The following is a 14,787-nucleotide window of genomic DNA, read 5'->3' on the forward strand; positions in this document are numbered from 1 at the left end:
ACGTGAAAATAGAACTTTTAACTTTCCATAATTTCAACCGACCAAACAACTACGACCGAACCGAATTTTGAATCAAATGAACGACTCGATGACCAAACCTGTGTAGACAGTACAGATCTGAATTCATTGTTTGGTCATAATGAAGCAACTCATAATAAATTATTCCTTCCAAATCCCAGCAAATACACAGTAGAACCTTCCTAGACGTGAGTCCGGGTTCGGTCACCGTTTGAGCTGCTTCACCATGCCTCGATCACATTCGTTTTCGCACAATATTATCGTATGTGACCAGTTTCTCATCCCCAGTCACTATCCGTTTAAGAAATGGGTCGATTTCATTCCGTTTCGCCAAGGCATCGCAAGGAAATTGGTTCCATAATGTTTTTTGGTGTTAATTGGTGTGGCACCCAAACATCGAACTTCTTTTTGAATTCGGCTTCTATGAGAGAGGCATTATTATGCTCCCGTGACCGAGTGGTTAGCGTCCCACATTATCATGTTGGGGGTTCGGGTTCGATTCCCGTTCTGGCCGGGTGATTTTTCGTCGAAAAAAATTCTTCCGGCTTGCACTGTGGTCACGCGTATTCTAGAGCTTGCCACTTCAGAGTAAATTCAAGGCGTGTTATTCGGCATAGAAATCTCAACCAAGTACTACTAATAAAAATGACGCAAGCAATGCTACGTTGAGAAGACGAATGTACCACTGGAACGTTAGTGCTATCCAAGAAGAAGAAGAGAGAGGCAATATAAAGCCACATTTAACATGGCAGCAAATTATACAACAAAACGGTGCATTTTTTACCCAAATCGGACAATCCGAAACATCTTATTTTTTGCTTTGAATTTCACACAATAATAATGGATTTTTTCCCCAACTTAATATTACAACTAGTGGAAGCCAATTGTATCGATGGAGACCTCGATGTACTGTTGTAGTTGTAGTGTTGTAATGATGTAGTTTGACAGTATGTTATGCGACAGAGAAAGTTGGAACTGATGCGACCGCAGATTGCTGTTGATGTCCGTAGAGTAGTCTCCACAGATACGGACTGCGCCACTTGCCTTGAGAAGAATGGCGATTGGTGCTGCCTTCTACGAGAAGTCGACCTCGTTGTTCTTGCACTTCGGTTTTCAAATAGTTCTATCACGATGAATAATACGCACCTGTCAAAGTTTTATCGTTTTCTAGATGTTCGATGAGGATTATTCCCTACCTAAAGACAGTCGTCATAATCTTTCCGGCCAAAAAAAAAAACGTTTTTTTGTACTAGCATTAGCATTAGCATTAGCATTGAGCAAGTTGCACAATATCGTAGGTGGTACGAATTCAGAACTGTTCAGTTAAAAGCTTGCCTCCACCCGTTGCTGATGATTAGTAGTATCTCTTAAATGAAGGCAAGTTTTCTCCAACAGTCAAGAATTGTCCTGGCCACGTCCTTGCAACTGCTGAGGAAAGGGAAGGAATGTTATTCCGATATTTACTTAAGAGAGATGCACAGAACTCTACGACCTCTCATAAATATCTCGGGAATTTAGGAAGTGTTAGTAGGGAAGGATTATTCCCTACCTAAAGACAGTCGTCATAATCTTTCCGGCCAAAAAAAAACGTTTTTTTTGTACTAAGAAGCAAATAGGTCTGAGTTCATAACAAATTTTCAAAATTTAAGGACCGCTCAGCGAAGGTTACCTGTGAATCGAATAATTGTGTATATAAAAATGGTGATCATTTTCAAAGTACGAGGTCGTTCAAAACATAATTTTCAGTGCCTCAGAAATCACGGAAAAATAAAGTTAGGACAAAAAATAAGATGATTTTCGTAATCTACGTTTTATGTTCTATTTTTCTACATAATCGCCGTAACGTTCGAGGCATTTTTCATAGCGTGGCACGAGTTTTTCTATTCCGAGCGCGAAGTGCGTTGCGTCCAACTTTTTGAAGTTTTGAACGCCTGTTTGATCACCGGGAATAAGTGATAGTCGCTAGGGGCGAGATCTGGGGAGTAAGGACGATGCTCGAACACAGTCCATTTGAATATTTTCAATTGCTCTTGAATTACGCGAGCAGAATGGGGTCGCCCATTATCATGGATGAGGAACACTCCTTTCGTCAATAAATCTGGCCTTTTGTTCTTAATCGCGGTTCTCAATCGGTCCAAAACTTCATAATAGTAGGGTGATGAAACAGGCGTTCGGCGGTCAACGATTCGATAACACTGAAGAAATTCGTGACGCAGTTACATCGTACTTCAAAAAGTTGGACGCTACGCACTTCGCGCTCGGAATAGAAAAACTCGTGCCACGCTATGAAAAATGCCTCGAACGTTACGGCGATTATGTAGAAAAATAGAACATAAAACGTAGATTACGAAAATCACTTTGTTTTTTGAGAGAAGAAGTAACTTTCACAGAAAGGCGGATGAAATAAGAATATCTCATATCCTCCACGAACTTCACAAAATTCGCTCTATTTCAAAGGGATAAATGTTGATGCCATATCAAACGTGCAACAACCCTTGCAGAATTTAACAGAAACTGTATTTCACACATTCAAGCTGTACTTTCCTAACAGTTGACTAACTTTTACTTCAATGTTATGACAATGATTATGACTGACAAAGTATAACGGGAACGGATCTTAATGTTTTTTATTATTATTTTCGATAGATGTTGCACCTGACGAAGTATATTATAATCGTATTATATGATGTAAACATTTTTTAAATTTTGTCTTTATCTTTTTTATGTCTGTCGTGTTGGTGATGATGGACTATTTTTTGTTTGTTTTTATTTTGTATTAGTTGAGTGGTCTAAAATAGTTTGAGCGTTGCTCAATACGGTTAAATGAAAAACTGTCTAGATTTCGTGGCAGATATAACTTGGTATCGGCTTGTCTTGTAATATTGCAATGCTATATACAAACTCATCAAAAACTCATAAATAAACTCAGTCCGTTTTTTTTTTTGCTAAACTGATATCAATGCTGATAAATTCAATATCTCTAAGATAACTTGTCTTGCTCAAACATCATTATTGAAAAGAGCTTGACACATAATATTGATATCAAGTTGAAGGAAGTTTTAGTTTTAGAATTAATTTTTGAAATTCAGTTTTGAGTGTAGTGTAGTGTAGTGTAGTGTATTTTCTCTGCATATCTCATGATTTTTTCAACTGGACATATCGAAGTATTACAAAACGGCCAACAAATCGTTCAACGATGTTGGCCATTACTAACATCTGGAATGGCCAAATGATTCGATGCTCGCATTCAATGTTCACATCAGTTCGATGCCACACTGTCAATCAAGTTTCCACGCTTCGTTTGTGTCTGATTCGCGAAAGTCAGAACGATGAAATTGGTCTTTGGGAGCTATGCCTTCTGGCTGCGAATGATGGGTGCAATCGTCCGTGCACTCATTTGAAACTGTCATTGTCTTGCCGCCTCGAAACATTGTTCGATCTAGGACAAAGAGTTCCCTTTCAGTTCGATGGAAACGCAAGAGAGGTCACTAGCAGATCTGCGAACCAAGATTGCATGAATGAATATGAGTATTTTTGTGGGATACAGAGACAAACCTACGGATAACACGGCTGAAAATCTCTTACAGTCAAAAACAAATAAGGGAATGCAAGAATTTTTGTACGCAGAAATTCAAGTTCCAATTTTAAAACAAATTTTATTGATTGAATTATTTTATACAAGCGACAATTCCTATCTACGAAAATAAATACTTCCTCTTGCTGAACAAAGATTAAACACATAGCATCGTCTACAAGACCTATGAATAACCGCTTGGTAGCGAAAGCTTTGGATTAGTCGAAAGAAAAGCTTATATGTAATAGCAATTCAGATCGTTCGATTACGATATAGAACATTATACATCGGAACCGCAGCTTCGTTTATCATTACATACAAACTTTTATGCATTGTAATATTTACGGGGTACAAACTAGTCAGAAAATGTGTAATTAAATCGTACATGACAACCAATTCATAAACAGTTATCCGTAGCGTTTTGATTTATGCAGAGTTGTCTATTGTTGTTGAGATATAACATAGTGTCGTTCGCTGTAAGAGGAGGACATCATAAAATTGTCAATTGAAAAGGACAAAAATGCTTGACTTGCCTGTTGAAGCAACCATAAATCTCCCCCGTGAAGATTGACAGGGAGACCTAGATTATTCATGATAACCGCGTGAAAGGTGCAGAAAAGCGTTATCAACTTTCTTTTTTATCGAACAAACGATGAAGGTATATCACTCAGAATAGCCCTTCGGCACTTCAGATGGGGCGAAAGATAAATGCCTCAACAGCCAAAACAGATGGTATCCAGGGATATTTACCGAGGGGAGGTTTATTTTATCGCTGTGGAGAATATCGCAAAGCTAATAAAATTTAAATCCAATTTTAATTAATTGGGGCGCTATGAAGGTGCTCATTATGTAAGCCCAACTGAATTGTTGTCTAAGCTGCTGAGATAGGATAACAAGAAAGCTGAAGATTGATGTAGATCTCAACAATCGGTCCGAACAGAATTAAAAGCTAGAAATGATGAATTTACATCAGCATAGCAAACAGTGTTGATAATTATTGCCGATGGCAAACAATTTGTTTGAACAAAAATATTAATTGAGAGCATCGCAACGGACATTGGGTCATAAACAGTATCCGCGTTTTTTTCTTGTGTTGTTGATAGTCAATTGAACTAATCCAATCGTACCGAAGAGCGCGCATCTGAAAAATTTCATTTTGAGTTAGATTTGTGTAAACAAAGTTTGACAATCAATCGTACCAATAGTTATATTTATTTGAAAATGAGAGAAATGTCTGTAGGCATATGCTATATGATGCTCTCTTACTACATGAAAGGTGCGCATTCGCATCACAAACATGCATAAAAACTTGTGAAGTTTACGGCACGGATACTAATTCGTTAAGAATCACATGATGCGTATATACAATCAGCACTGCGGAGTAATTAATACAACAATTGATAAAAATGAAACAACAAAAAAGAAACATGTACTGTAAAAAAAATTAATTGGGTCAAAAATGAAGAAAGCTAATACAGTCATACCTCGATATAAAGCAACCTCGATATAATGTAACTCGATATAACGTAACTTTTTAAGATGTAAAAATAAACAATACAGAAATAGATTTTGGAGTATAGATTATTTCGAATAAATATTTCTAGTTAGTTTTCAAACAAATAAGTACCGTAAAATGGGGTAGCATTGGTAGTTTTCATTTTGGATCTCAATTTTATTTTTTGATGAAAAGGAGCATATGGAAAAGCAATGTACGGATTGTTTACAGTAATGTACGCAGTGTATTACAGTCCACAACAATTTCCTTTATGAAATACGCATTCAACCTGATATTCTTGAGCGGCCTTTTCATTTGGTATTGTTATGGCATTTTATGAACTTTTAGCATAACTTTGAACATGTTTCAAGAACAAAATTCAGAGGAATTTCCATTTGGAGATAAAGTAAGTCACACATAGAAACTATGAAAGTAAACACTGATACTAGAGATGAAACGGATATCCGGTCTATCCGGCTGGATACGGGATATTGAAAAAAAATCCAAAACTTCTCATTAACACACCATAAATAACGGACGGCACCAGTGTTTGTGTGGTTAGCGTAACATCCTCACAATCCGATCGGCCTGTGTTCCCAGCTGGCGTCGTTGGGATTTTCTGAGGCGAAAGATCTCTGGTTACGTCTTCCTTCGGAAGGGAAGTAAAAGAAGTTGGCCCGGCTCATGAGTTGTTGAGTCTGATAGGTAGGAACAGCAAAACCATTTATTCATGATTAAAAAAAAGGTTTGATTACTGAATTGCCAGATTTTTTAAAATTAAATCAATATTTACTCATAACATTGATTTATTAACTGTATTCAAAATTACCCAGTAATTATTATTATGATGAATAAATAATAAATTTTCGGAGGTTGCTGATGACAACCGATTACGCTTTGCTTCGTAAACTAGGTTAACTTCAGAGAACAGTTTTCGCTGTAAAACTACTGCGAGGAGCTGAAAGATAAACTCTAGCAATTGCCCTCAATTGACTGCTTAGATTTTAATGACCACCAAATGTAAGGATCGTGATTGCGATCGATTCTAAATGTTTTCCTATTTCATCGATTTCGTTGACAACGGGTTTTTTTTCCTGGACGCGACGCTAACAATTCTATTCATTTGTCACTTCGTTGAAACAGTCCCAATAGGTGTGTTGTGAGTTTCGGGTACAAGGTTTGATTCAGTTTCGTCTTTTTGTTTCATTTACAGGTCTTGAAGACGACGATGAGCTGTTACTCTCAGAAGATTCGTCGCAAGATATTTTATGTACTCCAATAACATTACCAGCAAGACTGTTTACGTTTCAAGAACTCCTAAATAGTCTGACTAGATCTTCGGGTCTAAAAAGGTTGCAATTGAGTAATTCTGATCCTCTCCTAAGTAGTTGAATCCTTATCAGAAAAAAACCTGTTAAAGATTACTTCCAGAAAACTTGAATCTCTATTGAAGTAAATCGACGGAAACGGAAAATTTATTCATAGTTCATCATTTTTATTTAAAAAATGTGTATTTCTTTTAAAATGTAATAGTTTATTCGCTTCATGCACAAATGCAGTGTCATCCAGTTTCGTATTCGCAAAAAAAAGCCGAATATCCGACTGCCGGATATCCGACTATCAGGCCTTGAAACTCTCCGGTATCCAACCAACCTACTATCCGTTCCAACACTAATTAATACCAATTTCACTTCAATTTTTGTAGACCTTTGCTCTACCTAAAATTGATCATGTTTGTCTACGAAAATTATCTTAAATGGGCAAAAGAAAGGTATATAAATACTGCTGGGTGATATAAAATTAGTTTTTCCGCATTTTTGAGTAATCATAAACAATTTCGCATCAATCAAAAAAAAAAATTTTTTTTTGCTTCGATATAACGTAACGAGAAAAAAAATAAAGTTGCCTTATATCGAGGTATAACTGTATTAGTAATATCTTGATTAATATTGCGAATATTTTTGAAAGCTGTGAGGGAACATATTTCCACAACTTCAAATCCATAATACTTAACAGTAGTACAAATAGTTATTATTTAATAATTCATCAAAGTTTTATTTGTTAATAGCCATCAAATAACACATCAGAAAAAAATCTCATACCCAGCATTATACAGAACTCCTAAAATTGTAAATATTGGATAGAATTATTCTTTAAAGTCTTGCCAGATGAGTCATAACTGAATTTGAACATCATTTTTTTTTCCATTCTAATTTCAATATTCTCGAAATAATGTCTTATTTACACTGAGTAGAGGAGAGAATGGATCAAGCACAAAATTGAATTTCATGAATTCCATGCGATATATTGATTGATAGATTTTCATGGAAATTTGTAGTTTTATTCCTCATCGTAAAATATTACACCCGTATCTATTATTTTTTCCCATCATGGTGGCCATTTCCATTTTATGGTGGTCCGAAACATCAACTTTTCCCCTTTTCTCCTAAAATGACCTTTTTCAAAAAGTCATGCCTTATGAACTACTGGACCGATTTAGATGATCCATATATCAAATTAAAGCCAATGAGCTAGTTTTTAGTTTTGTTCGAAAAACATCACACTTCAAAAAACAGACTTTGTTTTCGTAATTATTGATTGTAATTGTTGATCATAGCTTAAATGGTTTCGGAACTAAGATCACTATATTTTTTTATATTTCTTCTTGAATTCTCAGATTTTCTTACATAACATATCCGTATATCAGAGAGCTGTTTTGACGTTGAACTACGTCTTTCAGGAAGGGTGCCAAATCAGAAAACATGTCACGTTTTTATGAAATAAAGTTAACGTTAAGTTAATTTGCACTGTGATCGAATTCTCATGATTTGCATACCAATCGAATCGGAAATTCTCTAAGATTTGTTTGATATGCTATATATTACAGTTCGCTAAACTCTAAACGGTTTAAATTCATGAAAACTAGAAGAATTTCCTTTTTCCCATACATTTGTTCTGCTGATTTGTGTGCTAACCCTATCCGTATGTCGAATGCTTATAACTCGAGCATTTCTTAATTGATCGGAAAGATGTTTGCATCAATTGATAGGAGATATTCCTACGCGTCTATCACAAATAATAAAATGTTATTTTCATGAGATGAACAATTGAATAACTGTAAAATGTCGAGCGTTATCTAAACGCCCTAACTGCCATGTTTTGATTGTCCCGATTTTCGGCTTCCCCAACACAGACTTCAAAATCGATGTATCTGTGGAAATCGGCTTTGCAAATATACATGCAAGTCGGGAGCATTTTTTGTTCCCACCGAGCTGTGTTTTCCTAACACGGACCAAAGCACTGTAACCATATATTGTTACAAATTAGAATATCGAATAAAACTTTAACAAAAATTTTATTTTCACCATTTGGATTCCGGGGGAGGTGGTCGAATGTGGAAAAAACAACGTTCGACGACAGCAAAATGTGTGGATCCCAAACCAACGGGAAAACCCTATTATATTTTGAATCTCTCCCATGGTGGGTGGTTGGGTGAGAATAACCACTAGATGGCATCGATGAGCAGGACTGGATGACAGGTTGGAATGGTAGGAAAGTGGAACGGTTGGAACGGAAGAATTCGGGAAGAAGGAAAGGAGGAGGTTCGAGAAAGGAATTGAGCCCTCTTGGGTTTCGACCGCAGAAACGTGTACATCGATCGAAGTGATCAAAGTTTTTACAAGTTTTCGTTTTGGTAATACCACGTGGTGTCAAACGAGCGGTAGCACCGTCTGGAATAGCCCTGGTCGCTGGCCGCAGAGGTGTCCAGCTAAGCATCAAGGACCAGCGATAAGAGTGTGCCTGCCTCGCCCTCATCAGCCCCGTGTTGGTACGGCTCACCGTAAAGGAGCTACACAGGCCAGTTGTCACGAGTTTCTCGTCACGCTCCACTCGTTCATCGTCAAGTACGACACGGAGGTTGCGACCTTCTGCCGAAGTCAAGATCCTGGAGAAATCACCACGTCAGTCCAGTTGCCCGTTCACCATTGCCGCCCGCCACCTCGCCGATGCCATTTCCGACCACGCCGTAGCCGATCACCACCCGCCAGTACCCGCTAGTACCCGCCAGTACCCGCCACCACTCGAGTAAAAGACCGATACCAAGTAGAGACAGTAGAAGGATCCGTGAGTCAATAAAACAATTGTTTATTAACCTGAAGACTATTTCTTCTCACTAACCCAAATCCGAAAGCCCCCCCCCCACACAGCTCACGCGACGACCCTGAGACCCGAGGACCCAAAAGAGACTTTTCGCGTTCACCCCTGCACGGTCAATGATAAGGCCTGGGGGCTTAGACTGCGTTCCCTCCTGGAACCAGTGAATCGTTTCCTCAGGGGCTGGGAGCAGCCGCACCAGAAAGTAAATCGTAACAGTACGTAGAATAGAAGGTAAGGAATATTTCCTGTGTATACACACGGATAGCGCATGTTGAACACACACAACGAAGTTAGTAATAAAAAATACTCAATTTGTTTGAAGTTCTAAAGTTTTTTTTCAATATTTCTCGATTTTAAAAGTTCTAAAAATCATAAAAACTGACAAAATCGCATGTCGAAACGACGGTAAACGAAAGTGTACCACTCTTCCACTGCAAGTAAGGTTTTATGTGATTTTTTTATCGATTTCATACTGAACAGTTTTTGTTTACTTCAGCAAAATGTTGGAGTACTGCGTCCCGCGATGCCGGAACAGAATAACTTCGAATGAGATAAACTAATCGGAGATGTTTTCAGCTATCCCATGCATTCGCTCCTTGGATCGGGAACGAGAACGACACTGCTATGATATAACCTCTCCACACATTTGTTTATCGGATTTGCATTATTTTTATTGGCGATCTAACGTACAAATCTACACCTAGGCGGCGCTGCGGTGAAAGTGATGATGGTTTTAAATTTTGCAATGTGAGTTTATGGAAGATTTGTAGTTCTTCCCATAAATTACATTGTTATAATCATAAAAGAGTATTTGATTGCAATGAGTTTGGAAGAAATTTAATTCTGCGCAACTTTATACATAATATGTTATTTTCTTATCTCTTTCAGTGGTGAAAATTGTATAAATATTGACAATGGTTGAATCAAAAAAGAAAATTCGAGAGCACAATCAAAACAAGTTGAAAAATGCATTGTTCCTGCATGTGTGAACTATCTTGGAAAGCCCGGAAGTAAAATATACGTGATTTATTTTTGAGTTTTAGATTACATTAGCATCATTTTCTTAGTTCAAAAACAAAATTCAGATGTCTCACCGATCGTTTACGTTTTGCGTTAGATCGCCAATAGTACATATGCGGTAGTTCTACTGTTTTATATTTTCAAACAATTAAGTAAACTGCTATTGACGTAGGGCTACGTCTATCATTTCTATACCGGAGTGTAAAATAAAAGTTTCGAAAACGAAAGCGTTACGCCGGAGACCGAGATTTTGAGCGTTAATAGCTCCTAAACAACTGAACGAAATGGTATTATAAACACTTCATTCGAAAGATAAAATGTCTACGCGTTATTTACTTGTTACTTTTTGATCCAAAATTGCTTTGAAAACAAGCTATTGAAATCACCAATTGGTATACAAGCGATTTTGCAAAGTGAACATGTTTTCAGTTTTCGTTCAATATTCCTATGCGATTGGACAAATCTTTGCGACTAGAATCCAATTTTTATGCATATGTGGTATTCCATGTGGCTTCAAACTGGTATATCGATCATCTGAATCGGCCCGGTAGTTTAAAAGCTATGAATTTAAAAAAATCATTTTTGGAAAAAAAAGACCATCAATTAATTTTGAAAAATCATAGCTCAATAACACAAAATAACGCATCTCTGAACTTTGGATAATTATCTAAAAAAAATCTTAGCTTTCAAGAAAAAATATAAAAAAATATAGCGCCCTTGGTCCCGTTGCAAAATTTCTGCAAGTATCATATTTTGCAAAAAGAGACTAATGATAATTGGCTTTAATTTGGAATGTCGATCATCTGAACCGGTGCAGTAGTTCAAAAGTTATGAATTTAAAAAGGCATTTCTGGAAAAAATGGAAAAAAAATGATTTTTTGGCAACCCTAAAATGGAAATGATCACCCTAATGATAAAAAATACGGGTCTAACGTTTTGCGATAAAGAACAAAACTACCACTTTTCACAAAAATTTGAGAACCACTATATCGGTTTGACATGGAATGGGTGTGTATAAACATGTCCATCGCACTTCTAGGTGGATTGACACTATTTTCGTAACTCAAATAACCATTCAAGACACTTACATGTTGTTAAATTATCTCTTCCTTACTTCCAAACACAATTCTCAATAGAAAGTAATATTCACTACGTTGACCTATTGTCATCCCCATCGACGGTACGAAAAACGTTTTTATCAGTTAAGGACACTGTGAACCAAACTCTCCACACAAAACCAACCGTATCCCGCTAACCATTTGGTCCGTTTGTTTTCCAAGTGTAAATATGTTAGTCGGCCAGGTGTCACAAAAATTCCTCCGGATTACCATATGTGGGTTCGGGTTTTGGAAGCGAGTAGGAAGCGAAGTTTAATTAATTTTTGGAAAACACAATTTTTACCTTGGCACTGGGGGGTGAAAACTTCGTTCAAAGCCCGAAGGTGTGTTGTGTTTGCAAACACGGTTAATTTTAATGGAAACTGCCACACGTGAGGCCCTTGATTTACCCCTTTTGGCGTACGGTGGGAACATATTCAGCACACGGTTACCCCGTTTATGGAGCGCGGGGCTGTTGTTTGCTGTTGAGCTTATTGAAATTTGTTCTAGATTTTCCGGATTGAATGTGTTTCGTTTTACATCACGTATTTTTGAACAACAACACTGATCTCGCTTTCTTATGCGTGTTCAAAATTTCATCACACTTTAGCAGTATCTCTGAACAATTATCGTAAACTGTGACAGAATCGTGCTATACTTTACTAATATAGCTTCACATGTGTCAATTTGTTGTTTCGCAACATCGTTTCATCGTTCACATAATCAAATTATTATTTTCGAATATTTCGAATGGTAAATAAAATCGCATGTGTGAGGCGACTATAAAATATTATTTTTCAATTTCCTTCTCGAATCGCCATCTGTCTCGAGCCACTTCGCGGTCCCAAATGCGTTTCGTTTTTCAATTCAAAGGACGACAAATAGCAGTGGAAAAAAATTACACACGCTCGCTATTCACAACGATTCGTATCATAAATTTACCCATATCAGGATCTATTTTCTGTTTTTGACATTTGAAATTTACGCCAAATCTTTACAAAGATTTTCCTTCGCTGCTTATTCTGAAAATTGAAGCATGAGAAAAGATTTTATTGGGTTTCTCTCGAATTCAGTGACCTTCAGGCCCGAGAAAAAAAATCCAATCCACTCCATTTCTGTTGAATTTAATGGAGTCCTCCTCTAGTGAATATAGGAACACATTCAAAAGTCATGTAAAAATTTGAACTTTAATCAAGGGAACAATCCCTACATGGCAACGAATTTTCCCCGTTATTGCAGCAGTTAAAGAGTATTTTAATACACTCCATATTTCGGTCGCTATCTTCACCACACAACATTAACGCCAACCTTGGAAACAAAATCGGCGAATAAAGATAAATATTTAATTCAATTCAAGGTTGAAATCTTTTTGCCCTTCGAAACGTAAACATCCGAAAACTTCATCGTGTTCATCGAGAGTTACCTCTCCATTAATTCGCGGTCAGACATTAATTTGTAATGAGGTTGTACCACGGTGGAGGTTGAATTGTTTCCGGGAACCGATAACTTGTTGAATTGTTGAACACCGGAAGGAAATTTCGTTGGGTAAAGTACCATGTCATTATATCAGCTTGAAATAAACATCAGCAGCAAACTCTGCGCGAAGCGAGATACAAATTTCCACATGCCCTAACTTGATCGAAAGCACACCGAATAGGTTGTTTGAATTGGTTGAGAACTGACCTACGAATCAATCACTTATTGCTGGTTATTTGTAAAGCAGTGATAGTTTTCCATCTCGTTTCATAGTCATGAAACACTGGCATTTCCGTTTTTTAAATGTTTTGCACCTGAACAGAACAATAAAGTTTAAATGACCAGTCGTATAACCGAAGGTAGTTACTATATCCTACACTATATACATCTTTTCAATCGAGTCCTAACACATCTTTGAAGCTCAGAAAGTGGTTTTAACGTTATGACAAGTAGTGTATATTAAGTCGTACAATTAGTAAACATAGTTCGTGATAGGCGCAGCCATTTGTCCTTCAGATAATAAACATACTGACAAACAATGAATCCTAAGATACTTGATAACATACTCGAAGAAGCAATGAAAATGTTTTAATTGGTATGAAAATATTCATGTTGTGCCAAAACTCATGTAATACATGAAAAAGGTTCCTCATTGGTTGCACAATTATAGTCTGTGGAAACACTTGCTGCTACACAGAACATACATCCCAGTCTATTATGATTCTGAAGAGAAACATATGAGCTGTGAAAACCCAATAATGTTTCCATCGGTAGCAATTATAAAAACAAACTGAGCGCACAAAGGCTTGAAACACATTTCCATGTCTTCGGCCGGGAGTTTTTACTAAGAATATGTATATGGGAGCAATAATACTTCTTCCGCCTATATATTCGCTAAACCATTGCATAATAAACATTGTCCAGTCCCCAGAGAATACCGCGTCATCGAAGCATGAAGATGAATCTTGTTCGTGACAATAAAAACATACATTTACATGTCGCATTCAATTCAAATATATTCCCTTTTCAGTGTTAGTTGTTTTTTAGGAAATCGCGGGGCATATGATGAAACAACTAACAGTGGATAATGAAAATCCGACGTGACTCACGATTTTATTTTAGTCTCATCAAAGCCCTAGACTCATGAAGGAAGGGGTGTGATAACTACTAACTGCTGGATCTTGCCTTATTATTTTATAGTTTTTAGTACATTATCTGTATTATTGTTATGTTTAATCACAATGAAACCGACTACCTTAAAAAAAATTCTTACTTATTTTATTTTCTAGTTTTAAGTACGTTATCTGTATCATTAGTATATTTCTGTACAATAAAACGAATCAACAATGTTTTTTAAAAAAATTTTTCCTTACCTTATTTTTTTGGAATATTTCCCTGATATTCTGTATTCTATTAGTCAAACCATTTCATATGTAGGGGATTGCAAAGGGGACATAGTCGTCCATTTTGTGGAAGCCATCCAGCTATTTTTTAGCGGCGGCCACAATGAATTTTTCAATATCATGGAATACGTTCTTTTATAAAATAAAGATAAAGCTGTTTTCCAAATTTAAGATCAATTAGGCAACAGGAACGAGATCGAATTTCTTGTAATGTCGGACAACCCTACTGACATTCAAACATACATACAAACAGGTCAGGCTGAATGAAACTAACGAAATAATAATGAAAAGTAATTGGTTATTTGGGGACTGCTGCCATCTTGGATTTACATTTTTCATGAATAACTGTGTTCTACTAAGGACCGTATCGTTATTTATGGGTACGCCTTAGAGTCTCCGTCTGAAAAAGACTATAGCTTGTTTTGACAGCTGTTTATTTTTCTCCTGTTGTTGACACAGTTAGCGTTCAGTTAGCATTGTTAAAAGATCGTTTTTTCCTAAAAGTGCAATCATGAGAGGGCTAACAGAAGAAAAACGAAAATCCAT

General features: G+C 36.8%; 1 protein-coding gene across 1 annotated transcript in view; it reads left to right on the top strand.

Moving 5' to 3' along the window:
* The window catches only part of LOC129773682 (uncharacterized), a 33,601-nt gene extending 24,424 nt beyond the window's left edge, over positions 1 to 9,177 (top strand). The window contains exon 7 of the mRNA XM_055777328.1: positions 8,907 to 9,177. Coding sequence (XP_055633303.1) covers positions 8,907 to 9,177 — 271 coding nt within the window. The remainder of the gene's footprint in view (positions 1 to 8,906) is intronic.
* Positions 9,178 to 14,787: the final 5,610 nt, after the last annotated feature.

The sequence above is a fragment of the Toxorhynchites rutilus genome, chromosome 3 (genome assembly GCF_029784135.1).
Source record: "Toxorhynchites rutilus septentrionalis strain SRP chromosome 3, ASM2978413v1, whole genome shotgun sequence".
In the NCBI taxonomy this organism is placed as follows: domain Eukaryota; kingdom Metazoa; phylum Arthropoda; class Insecta; order Diptera; family Culicidae; genus Toxorhynchites; species Toxorhynchites rutilus.